At 42.8% G+C, this 12,782-nt stretch overlaps 1 protein-coding gene across 7 annotated transcripts in view; it reads left to right on the top strand.

Moving 5' to 3' along the window:
- The window catches only part of KIAA1217 (KIAA1217 ortholog), an 865,191-nt gene that overhangs the window by 813,190 nt on the left and 39,219 nt on the right, over nucleotides 1–12,782 (top strand). For 4 of the 7 annotated variants that reach the window (XM_011963832.1, XM_011963833.1, XM_011963836.1 and 1 more), the window contains 2 exons: nucleotides 1,076–1,125; nucleotides 6,260–6,426. In XM_011963832.1, coding sequence (XP_011819222.1) covers nucleotides 1,076–1,125; nucleotides 6,260–6,426 — 217 coding nt within the window. Of the gene's footprint in view, nucleotides 1–427; nucleotides 533–1,075; nucleotides 1,126–6,259; nucleotides 6,427–12,782 lie in introns of all 7 variants that reach the window. The other 3 variants (XM_011963834.1, XM_011963831.1, XM_011963835.1) reach the window with 1 other exon arrangement.

The raw sequence follows: 12,782 nt of genomic DNA, 5'->3' as shown, positions 1-12,782 counted from the left end.
CAGCTGAGGTGTACGGCATAGAAATGTGTGCAGCTCAGTGAGATCTGGCCTGGGGCACTGCCATGCTAGGAAACAGCCTTCTGTGCAAGGTGAAAGAAAGAAAGTAGGGCAGAAAGACTAGAAAAACACAGGATGTGCAAACAGGGTTGTTTCCAAGGGAGAAATTTTTCATTTTTCCAGGAGGCCCCTGTTGGTCCGTGCTGTGTCTTTTTTTTAGCCAGTCAGGTCACTGACTTGATACTGAACACTGATCACGAATCTTGACCTCAGCTGGGGATGTGCGGCTCTTCACGTTCCTGAGCCAGGTTGGGTGAACTTCCACGACCTTCTAGGTGGTACATTTTATAACCATCGGGTGGTGCATCCACCTGGACAAACCGGTCTGAAAGTCAATAGAGCTTTAACAAACAATTCTCTTGTTTTACAGAGAGAGGATGCAAGCCATGGAGAAACAGATTGCCAGTTTAACTGGCCTCGTTCAGTCTGCACTTTTTAAAGGGCCTATTACAAGTTATAGCAAAGATGCATCTAGGTAAAAAAGAAGAAAGCCAATGAAAAATAATAATTCAATCTGTTTCTCTTTTAATCATTAAGATAATTCATTCATTCAAATCTGTTTCCTTGTAATCATTTCAAGGCTGAAAATATTCACATCTCTATGGATCATGGGCATTTTTGTTTGTTTTTTGGGGTTTGGGTTTTTTTTTTCCACTCCTTCTGGTAATTCTTGGTCGAAGGTAACCCTTTGGCCCAAGAAGGTAAATGGGCTTCCCAGTGCATGTGGCTTCATGGACCACTCACCATGCAGTGCCTGCAACCACCACCCTTGCGTGTCCACGTCGCCATCATCTGAAAGTCACAAGTGAGCCTGGCTGCATTCCACCCCCAGTGTCAGGTGCACACCTGGGAAGCCTTTTCCATCCTGGCCAATTGTGATGCTGATGCTAAAATACCTTCATTGCTTAATCCCATCACTGCCAATTGCTTCAAATAGTGAATGGAATGGGCTAAATAAATTTTTTTAAAAAAGGCATTTTGGAAACTGCATAGCTGACTCTTTTTTTCTTTTATTCAGCGAGAAAATGATGAAAACCACAGCCAACAGGAACCACACAGATAGTGCAGGTAAGTGAGTGTTTTTGGAGTTGTAGGAGGCCTGTGGGCTGCCTGGGATGAGTCCTGACTTGTCTCAGAAATGTTTAACATTTCCCTAAGTCACTTATCTGGTATGATGTCAGAGGATTCCTAGATATTCCTGCTAATACTGAAATTCCAGATTTATTCATTAATTCAGGGGGCAAAGCACTGTCTTTTCCCTTTGGTTTTCATTCATTCACTCATTTGTTCATTGATAGGGCCATACGGTGGGCATCTTGCAGACATGGCGCTGCCTGCCTAGAACTGAGAATTCAATGGGGAAGATGGAAAAGGGACAAGTAATTTTATGTGTGTTGAGTGTTTAAAAGTGCAGGATAAATGCTTCACCAATAGGACTAGCCTATACCAAGGGCAGTCCCCAGAGGAAGTGACACAAACTAAGCCTGGAAGGATGAAGTGACACAAACTAAGCCTGGAAGGATGAAGAGGACTTAGGGGGAAGAAGGGTTGTCCAGTCAAGGGAATTTAAAATCGTTCTAAGTGTAACGTGGAGCCATCGGAAGGTTGTACACTGGGGAAGGACATCAGTGCAGCTGCAATGTGGGGATGGATGAGAAGGGACAGTAGCCAATAAGGAAGGACCAGTGTCCAGATGGGAGAAAAAGGAGTACTTGGCCTAGGGCCTGCTTTTTATCTTTTTAATCTCATGACAGATGACAGGGCCTGCTTTTTAAATGCCAGCATTCCCCAGAAAGAGAGCCCAGTTCTGTTAGTAGTGGCGTTCGCTAGTATCCAGGTCTTTGCAATGAATGTCTCATCCAGCAGTCTTAAGCCAGGCCTCTGCAAGAAGATGAGGTCTTTCCTCTCATCGGGTTAGAAATAGAAATCCTTAGCAGGAACACATTCAGATACTAAATTACACAGAAAGCATATGGCAAGTTGGGTGAAACCCCAAATTTAGGGAAGCCACGTGTACTAGTTTTGTGCAGCATGGTAGAGTAGACAGATTTGGGAACTTCAGTTTAGGACTCTGTTGGTCGTGGTTCTCCTCTGGCTGAGCATAATTTAGCTACAAGGCCAACAGGGTCACTCTGCCAGCGTTCCTGATCCTGATGGGATTTGTTGTTTTGCTTAGAAATCAATCAGTGGCCTTGGCCGAAGCCAGAGAATTATTTCACGGAAATTGCTAAACTTGTCTTCAGAGCAATTGCCAGTTTGTTTCGGAGATACTTAATTTATTCATTTTTTAAAATGTATTGTAAACTTAGGGAGAAGAAGGGAAACTACAAAATATTAAAAGCTCCCATCCTTCTGTAGTCCATTCTAGAAATGACTCATATCTGAAAGCACTGCTCTAATCAGTATGTACGTGCTGTTTTGTATGACCCTTTTATTTCTTTTTGCTTTTTAGAGAATAATAATAATAATAAATACGTAGTGAGTGCTTCCTATGTGCTTTTCAGGCGTTCACTCATGAACTCCTTACCGCAGCATCCAGGGAGAGGTACAATTTTTATTCTCATGTTCCAGAGAAGAAAACTGAACACACGTGACACACATCATCATATGCCTGTCATTTTAACTCCTTCTTTTATGTTTAGATTCCTCAGTCCCTTTAAAGATATATAGGTTGTTTCATTTCTTTGTTCTAAAATCTCTTGTCAATTTCTTTTCAAATGTGGGGAAAGGAGCCAATGTCATTTCCTCAGATGTATTTCCCAAAGTGGAATCAGCGAGTCCAAAGGGACAGTTCCGTGGCAATGGTGACATGCTGCCAGTTTTCTCTTCTGAATGGCCGAGCTGATTTGCAATGCCACTGGCAATGTGCACGTGGGCTCACTCCCCACGTCTCTGCTAGGTTTGGACTTTCTCACTCTAACATATCAGGGCGAGATATCATCCACAGGGGCTTCGTTGCCATAGCAGCCTTGTGTAGTGCACAAAATAGAATAATTCTTCCAGAATCCTAGGAAGTAAGCTACAAGACAAGTTTTATCCCTGTTCTGTAGACAAGTAAATGGAATTATATAGAAGTCAAGGAACTCATCTGGCCAAGAGTAAAGGAAAACCTAGACTTCCTGGCTACTTAAGGAATGTGTAGTTTACTGTGGAAAGAGAACAGATGGAACCTCCCATCTCAAAGATTTTTATACTGCGCATTAGATCATTTAACACACAAAATCCTATAAGGAAGATGTCGTTACCCATATTTTACATGAAAGGAGACAGAAGCTCAGGGAGGTTAGGTTAGTTATCCAAAGCCACAGAGTTTGTAAGAATGATAGCCAGGTCAGGCATGGTGCCTCATGCCTGTAATCTCAGGACCTTGGAAGGCTAAAGTAGGAGGATTGCTTGAGACCAGGAGTTTGAGACCAGCCTGGGCAACATTGCAAGACCCTGTCTCTACAAAAAATTAGCATGGTGGTACACATTTATAGTCCCACATACTTTGGAGGCTGAGGTGGGAGGATTGCTTGAGCCTGAATAGGTCAAGGCTTCAGTGAGCCGAGATCAAGCCACTGCACTCCAGCCTGAGTGACAGAGCAAGACCTTGTCTCAAAAAAAAAAAAAAGTGACAGCCTGCCTGGCTGATAATTGAGTAGATAGCGGTACCACTAGCTAAAATTAGGCCCTTATTATAATGGTTATTGAAGACTCAGAAGCAGGCAGGGTGGGAGGGGGTGAGGGATAAAAAACTATAAATTGGATACAAGATACACTACTCGGGTGATGGGTGCACTAAATCTAAAATCTCAGATTTCACCACTATACAATTCATCCGTGTATCCAAAAACTACTTGTTCCTCAAAAGCTATTGACATTATATATATAATAAAATTAGGCCCACAGAGACAGAAAGAGGTTTGGGGAAGACAAGTGGAAATAATGAATTTGACTTACTTATGGAAAAGTTCAGTAGTGGCATGAAGGCATTGGTATGTGGATCTGAAGATAATTGTGTGCTGCAGACGAGGGTGCGGGAGACCTTGGCAGGTGGTGGTAGCAGAAGTGACCTCCCTAGAAAGCATGTCCATCCAGAAGAGAAGTGGACCCAGCGACACAACATATCAGGACTTAAAAGGTTGACAGAGGAAGGAGTTAGAAAAGAGATTGACCAAGACAGAGCAGCAGAAAGGGAAGAAGATGATGGAAAGTTTCAAAGTGACTGAAAAGAAAAGAAGTGGCTGACTAAGCTCAGTGTCACATTGAAGCAAAGTCATGTCAGCCTAGGAGAGAGTCCACAGGGTGACAACTAGAAGATCACTGAAATGAACATAAAGAGCCATTTCAGGGAATGATGGAGCTATTACATGAACCAAATATAGTGGATTAAGAGGTTATAGATGAATATACTTTAAAAATGAGTATAGATTCCATAAAGGAATTTGGTTGGCCGGGCGTGGTGGCTCACGCCTGTAATCCCTATACTTTGGGAGACCAAGGCAGATGGATCACCTGAGGTCAGGAGTTCGAGACTAGCCTGGATGACATGGTGAAATCCCATCTCTACTAAAAATACAAAATTAGCCGGCTGTCTGGGTACGCACCTGTAGTCCCGGCTACTCGGGAGGCTGAGACAGGAGAATTGCTTGAACCCAGGAGGCAGAGGCTGCAGTGAGCTGAGATCGCACCACTGCACTCCGTCGCAGCCACTGCACTCCAGCCTGGTCAAGACAGAGCGAGACTCCGTGTCAAAAGAAAAAAAAAAAAAAAGATAACGAAAAGCTTGCTGTCAGATCTCCTGGAGCTCCATTGTCAGTCCTTTAAAATGCCTTCTGGCCCGCTCCCCTGCTGCCTCCCCAAGAGGGCCATTAGAAGGGCTGGGAGACTGGCCCTATTTGGATGGTCATTCAAGGATGAAGAGAATGGGGCTCCAGCAGCATCAGTGTCGCCAAGGCCAAGCAAGAAAGAGAACAGTAGCAGGGAGCTTCCTGGCTCATGAGCCACTTTGAGCTCCACTGAGGCCTGGTTGAGTTGTGTGTGCTGGAGAGGGAAAGGTTCCCGAAATGGCTGAGCCACGATGGGAACACAGGCTACCACCACACTATAGCCACTCCAGGGTCTGCAAGTGGCCGCAGTGCTCTGTCCTGCAAGGCCAGCTGGCCTGCAACAAAGCTTGCACTTGACCCTTTACAGGAAAGGGAACTGAGCCGAAGTGTGTGTGTGTGTGGGGGGGGGTGTTTATTAGTAACATGGATCCAGCCTCTTCTTCAGGTACCTGTTCCATAGAATCACATTGTCGCTTTTAGAGTCCTCTCCTTAAGGGTTTTTGCATCTTGCCTTATTTTCTTACTAAAGGAGTTGTGTGCAGACGCCTTCCTTCTTTTGATTTTGGAAATCTGAAGGGATTCGGGACAGTACCCAGTTCTTACTAGTCTCCGCTTGGCGACTGGCTGAATCTCTGCCCAGAAATAAGTTGCATGTCCTTAGGTTACATTTGCCATCCAGGAAATAGTCACATAAGCACTCTATATTAGGTCTCGGAATTTTAAAATCAGTTTTTTCTATTATAAAGTTACAGATATTCAGGATGCAGATTTTAAAAATACAAAAAACGTGGCTGAGTGCAGTGGCTCATGCCTGTAATCCTAGCTCTTGGGGAGGCAGAGGCAGGAGGATAGCGTGAGTCCAGGAGGTTGAGACCTGCCTGGGCAATACAGTGAGACCCTGTTCTCAAAAATAAAAAATAGTAAAAACAACAACAGCAACAACAACAAAAAAAACCTTATATTGGAATACCACAGCTGGAGATACCATTAACACTTTATTTTATACACTTCTAAGCTTTTCTCTATGCAAACCTGTGTGTTTAAACAGGCTCTTCTTCCAGAGGTTAAGAAAAGAAAAAAAATTAAATAAATTTAAAAAACCCTGTAAACAAGATTGATCAATTAATAGATCAATCAGTCGATAGATAGATGGGAACACAGACAGCACTGTGGCCTGCCGTCCTATGGCACTTTCTTACTAAACTTCTAGAATGTGATTATTGCACACTGCATACTATAACACTGCATAATTCATATATATGCATTTTTTTTTTTTTGTAATGAGAGAAATGGGCCTTTTTGGAACTACCAGTTATCTGCATTGGGATGGGATACATAGCTTAGACTTTCCTTTGTGGCCTTCTGAGTTCTCTGATGCACTTTTCTCATAGGAACTCCCCATGTGTCTGGTGGGAAGACGCTCAGTGCTCTGGAGTCCACAGTGCCTCCCAGCCAGCCTCCACCTGCAGGCACCTCGGCCATCCACATGAGCCTGCTTGAGATGAGGCGGAGCGTGGCGGAACTCAGGCTCCAGCTCCAGCAGATGCGGCAGCTCCAGGTATTCCTCATGCACAGCGGCCTCTGTCTCGGTTGCCCTGAGCTCTTCCTACTTTCCTTTTCCTAGGGGCTCCATGAGACCTAGAAAATATAGAACCGTAACAGCATGGCTTCCTCTCTCACACACACAATCCAGGTCTAGAGCCTTCCATTGCAACTACAGTCAATCTATAGCCACTTCTTTAAGCTATGTGTGCTTTTACGCAGGAAGAGACTCTAGGGCATTTGCTTTTGGAGAAGAGCTGAAAGGACAGGGGCCCCAGGGAGCATGCCGACAGCCAGTGAAGGCTGCCTTCTGACAGCTTGGAGGCTCCATCCTCCTCCACACTGAACAGGCACAAAGGTGGATAGTCAGCCAAGCTTTTGTGTTTTTTTTTTCATTTTTTTGCAAGGATCTGTGATGTATTTAGAACTATGAATTTAGAATAGAAGATGAATTCATAAGGAAAAAAAACCACCATAGTGATTTGTTAAGAAAAACATCTGCATTTCATTCAGATACTGTGATCCATCCTTTCCTTGCTCTTTTCTATTGTTAAGAAACATATGAACTCTACGGGAATCAGGATGAGTGACCCTTCAGGTCACGAATCTTGGTCAACAAATCCCATAAATCTGCCAAAGCAAAATAAGCTGTCTCCTGGTCCTGGGTAATAAGGAGGCAGAGATGTACATCTCTGCATGAGACCACATATTTGCTCTGTGCACCTTTTCCCACCCCCCTGCCCTGGCTGGTAGGTTAGGCGTTGAGGATACAGTGCAGGCCTAGTCTCTATACAGACATCCTCCCTGACTTCCAGAAGCTCATAATCCAAATGTTGCTAGAAGATAGGGCCAGGTGTCATGGCTCACGCCTGTAATCTCAGCACTTTGGAAGGCCGAGGCAGGTGGATCACTTGAGGTCAGGACTTCGAGACCAGCCTGGCCAACATGGTGAAACACCATTTCTACTAAAAATACAAAAATTAGTAGGGCCTGGTGGTGTGTTCCTGTAATCCCAGCTACTGGGGAGGTTGAGGCACGAGAATCACTTGAACATGGGAGGCGGAGGTTGCAGTGAGCCGGGATAGCACCACTGCACTCCAGCCTGGGCAGTAGACTGAGACTATGTCTCAAAAAAAAAAAAAGATAAATGTATCCAGGATTCTGGAGCAGCCATGGGGATGCAACCTCCTGAGCCCTTTCCTCTAATAGGAAAAAGGCTTCCAATCACAGTTCTTCTTCAGCACAGCGATGGCACAAGCCCTATGTTATTTAACCACCTAATGAAGGCTAAGAAAACAATTTCCCCTTGCCCTCTGCCTACCAGAAAACCCACTGAAAGGCAGCTGGTTTGAGAGACCTGCCCCGATGTCCCAGCATAGATCATGAGGGTTGCTAGAAGAGCGAATGCTCACACCTCCAAAGGCTACTCTGTCTCTTAGGCAACATCGCAGATACCTTGGACATCTGATGCAAATTCATTTAAATATCCTATTGAATCGTATCATCTATGATGGTCCCATCCCTTTGCATTAGCTTCTCCTCGCTTTGCAATTTTAAAGACACATTGCAATGAAATGAAGTGTACAGGTTGGGCTGGGTTGTGTCAGGGGTGACAAAGTTACATGTCTTCAGTGTCCAGGCAGTAATTGTAAGTGAAACGGAGGAGAGACCACAGTAAATTGGCCCCTTTAAAGGCTAGTAGCCACTCAGTTCCAACTGGTTGTTAACCTGATAGAATTAGTACCCAGTGTTTCTAGATATTTCAGTATTTCAAGCGAATCTGGAGACACAGGTTTTATATGAATTACCACCATTTTAAAATGTTGGAAAGTAATTAAAAACCGATTACTAAGTACTCTGCAGGCCAAAGGACACAACTGCAGTTCAGAGGGGGCCCCTCAGCTCCCAAGTTCCTTCTTACGTGGGGCTCCCGGAGGTTAAGCCCCTCCTTTCACTGCTCCTGCCTTTTGGCACCATCTGCTGGCCGTTTGGAAATTGTTACTTCCTCATTGCACCCCTGTAAGAAAAACATACATATCATTTGTATGGAAATACCTAACTGCTCTCAAAAGTGAGCATTTGTTGGTTTGGGGACAGGCATGGAATTGCTTTAGCATAAATGCCACACTTCCCCTGGGAATTTCACAGGTGTTAGAGGTGAATTTGATACCAAGGCTATCTTGATGTCTGTCGCTACAGCATCACCCCATCAGTGGCGGGTGTAGTTTGGTGCTGTGGCCGGCTGGGACGGATCTCCCACACTTGTCTCTCCTCGCAACCCTTGAACTGTGCAGCTTTGTGGAAAAGAGCAGTTTTCTTAAACAAAGAAGGTCTTTGGTCAAGGTCTGGGAATGCTGTGTTAACCACACAAGTTTCTTTATTGTTCCAGAACTACTCAACTTTTCTGGCTTTCTGGGAATAAAGAACAGTGAGCAAATGTGCTTTTGAGCCTGGGAGGTTGGGCAGTTCTAAAGTGCAGACTCACAGGGAACATAAGTATGGTGCTTCCTAACCTGGCTGTTCCTGTTTCTACCTCTGTCTTTGTATTCCCTGGGTCTCATTCAGCTTTCCTCCCCATCAAACTTCTGTCTTTTCAATCATGGGAGTCTACGTAAGACAAAAACAGTTTAGAATAATTAAGCTATCTCAGCACCAATTCTCCTTCAACATGTGCAGTATTATATACCAAAAATGAACAGCAGTCCCACAGTGGTTATAAGTCCAATAATGGAGCTATCATTAGAGATATACGAAACACTAGACTAGTCTCAAAAGAACAAAAATTGAATTAGAAATTCAAATGTTCTTTGAACTGTGTTATAAAATAGTGAAACTGAATAAAACCATTTGTGCTTGGCAGCCAGCTCCAGTAATTAGATAATTAAATCACTGGAAAATCCTAGACTGTAGAGCATATCCTATTTGAGCATTTCATTTTCAAAATTGATGGAGTATTCTCAGGAACAGAAATTTGTTGCAGACACAGTGGGTTGGGTAGATTTCAAAGGGACAAAGGGAACCTAAGCAGAAGATCAAGGGAACCACTAAAAGCTTGTCCATGTTATCTTCTGCTCTCCAGTTTCACAGGAGTTATCAGTCCAAGAGAGGTTCTCAATCCTGGCTACTCATTAGAATTACCTGAAACCCTTAACAAAAATGCCAGTGCTCAGGCACCATGGCCAGAGTCTGACTTCACTGGCACGGACTGGAGGCTAGGCACTGGTGACTCTAGAACATTCCAGGGTAAAAACTCCTGCTCTCAGGTAATATGAATGCTTAGTCCATGAAGACACCTCCTGGAAATGTTGAGATAGTCAACTATTACCAATGACTTAAAGCCTTGACTTCAAACAATGCACCTCATTCCCAGTGGCAAATCTAATATGTTCTCCGCTAGCTACAACTGGTATGAGACCCCTACGGAACCTTTATAGCATGATATTCCCATTCCCAAGTAACAGTCGGGTCTGTAATTAGCTAGCAACAACAAGAAAGGATTTTCTCAAGGTTTTGTACCTAACAGATGTTCTCCTCCAATGATGATTATATTTGCCTGTTACCTTTCCTGATGTCATTTTGAAAAAAGCCCATTTTTTTCTAAATAATGCACATCTTTTTCCCAGAATGCCACAGTACTTGGATTTTACCAAAGTCATCCCATATCCACAGAAGTGACTGCACTTCTGCCCCTCCCTGTGGGTGGTTGAGGAGAGAGAGAGAAGCTTCTGGAAGAGATAGTACAGGTTCTGTGGAGGCCAGATAAGACTTGGCCTAAAGAGAGAATGGAGACCTCCTACTTCTTTCATCCCCACAATTTTTTCCTTGGACCCAATCTCTTTATTCTGCTTCCTGATCAATAAAAAATTGGGTTGTTCTGAACTTAGCATTACATTTGTAGGACTCCTGAGAATTTACTATCTCTTTCCAAGAGAAGGAGAAGGTAAAATATCAACATAAAAAATAAACATAGTAGTGCACAGAGCTCTTGTATTTGAAATGATAAAATTCAACACAGTTTCCGTAATGTGTCTTTTTATAAGATAGCGCCTCACAGAAATATGCCAGGGTCTCATTTGTCTTCTGAGGTGCATAACAATGGTCATGGGAATGCAGATCCCCGAGAAAAGCATGTTGGAGTTTCCCATGTGCAACAGACCCATTTCCCCTGCCAAGAAAAAGTAATAAACAGAACTAGCACAGGGCTTGAAGATTAGGCTGCTTACAATGTACCAAGCTCTAGTCAGATCTTCAGACAACAAGAGGCTTTCTAACATGGGGAGACAGCACCCCAATAACATGAGTTATATAGCTGTGACCAGGCATTCCTTGTCTTGTTCCCTGAAGCCTGAGGGAGTGGATCCAGGTGGGATCGGGAGTCATTCTGAGGTCTGGCTTTCCTCCTGAAACTTTCTGATTCGTGGTATAACCACTGTTCCATGTCACTGCTAGACAGCAAAATCAGTCCAATTACATTATCCATTGTTGGCAAGACTGACAGTCTTAGATTTTACCTAAGAAATCAAAATTGAGTATGTGAGATATAGGCCCATTTTCAGGTGGGTGGAATTAGGTTTAGGCAGTTTTCTAGTTTTTCCATGAAGTGATTTGGATAACTTATTTAGTCCAATTGAAATTTTAATGGACAAGAGCATTGTTTCTGTCTAAGAGTGCTTATAAAAATGTCAAGGCATTTCCAATAAATTAGGTTTCCTGCTATAAGGAATAACTGCAACTCTACTTGCCCCCCACCTCGCCACTGTTGACAACTAGAAAACTGAAAAATAAGCAAACGTATGAAACAAATGTTTTCAGAAATTAGACAGGACTGTAATCCTTAAGAGAATGGGAAAAAAACCTACAATTGACGCAGCTTTCTGCCTGGAGGCACTTTTCAAATCTTGGTGCAGGAAGGAAAAACCCAAGTGTGGCACTGACAGTGAGTTGAGGAGATAAGACCAAAGTTTAGAGAGCTGAAACAGCTAGAATTGGTGGACTGGAGTACCAAATACAAGAAAGCTCTGCAGAGAAAGAACTACATCAATAAATGGGTCTGTATTGAATGTTAAGCCAAGGATGTACAGTATGAAAGCAACTGCTCAGCCAGGCAAAGACTAAGTGGGGGGCTGTAAGCCAAAAAGTTCCCGAAGTTCACACAGGCCTGGGAGATGTTCATGTTTTGAAAAGCAAAAAGCGAAGCGGCCTTGTTGAGCACCTGGGCATTTTGTAGAGATTGGAGAAGGACTGTGCCTCAGTCTTAGGACTTAACTAGCCCCAGAGGAAAGACTACCCTAGATTTAACCTAACAGCTTAAAAATAAGCCTTTAAAGGACAAAGTTGATCCACAAGTAACTGGACTGTCGACCAGAGAAAATCCAAAATCTGTAAAGGAAAACAACAAAATTGAAAGCTCCATGCCCAATATCCACTCAAAAATTACTAGACATGTGATGATGCTGAAAAATGTGACCTATAACCTTAAGAAAATTTCTCAAGAGAAACCGACCAGACATGGCAGGGATGATGAAATCAGCAACAGGGACTTCAAAACAGCTATTATAATTTTTCCTACGGATTTAAAGGAAGACATGAATATAATGAGGAAAGAAATGGCAGATATAAAAAATATCCAAGTGGAGCTTTCAAGAGTTGAAAAACAATATCCAAATGTGCTTAACAGAAGACTAACCACTGTCCAAAATGTCAGTCATTCTGAAAACAGCAAAGGAAACTGTTCAAACTGAAGTATAGAGACACAAAAGACTAAAGAAAATGAATTAAAATGTAGTGACCAGTGAGACAATATTAATAAGAGCTTAAGTGGAAAGAGAAAAATATTCAAAAAGGTAATGACTGAATTTTTTCCAAATTTGATGAAAGCTGTAAATCCACAGACGAAAAAAGCTCAATGAACCCCTAGAATGGTAAGCACAATGGAAATTACACCAAAGCACATGGTAATCAAATTGCTAAACACCAGGGATAAACGGAAAAATCTTCAAAGCAGCTGGGGGGTGGAGAGAAAACCCATTACATACAGGGAATCATAATTAAGAATTAATGCCAACTTCTCATCAGAAACAAAAGGCAAGTCAGAACAGTGGAATGACATCTTTAAAGTATTGAAAGAAAGAAACTCTTTTAGAAAACAGAGAATACTTCCTAACTCATTTTATGAAGCCTGCATTACCCTAAGAGCAAAACCAGACAAAGATATTATAAGAAAAGAAAACCACAAACCAATATCCCTCATGAAAATATATGTAACAAATCCTTAAGAAAACATTAGTAACTGAATCCAGTAATATATAAAAAGGATAATACATTATCCTGGGGTTTTATTCCAGGAATGCAAGATTGTTTTAATATGAAAAA

The sequence above is a fragment of the Colobus angolensis genome, unplaced genomic scaffold (assembly GCF_000951035.1).
Source record: "Colobus angolensis palliatus isolate OR3802 unplaced genomic scaffold, Cang.pa_1.0 Scaffold63, whole genome shotgun sequence".
Lineage (NCBI taxonomy): Eukaryota > Metazoa > Chordata > Mammalia > Primates > Cercopithecidae > Colobus > Colobus angolensis.
This window is presented reverse-complemented; position numbering and strand designations above follow the sequence as displayed.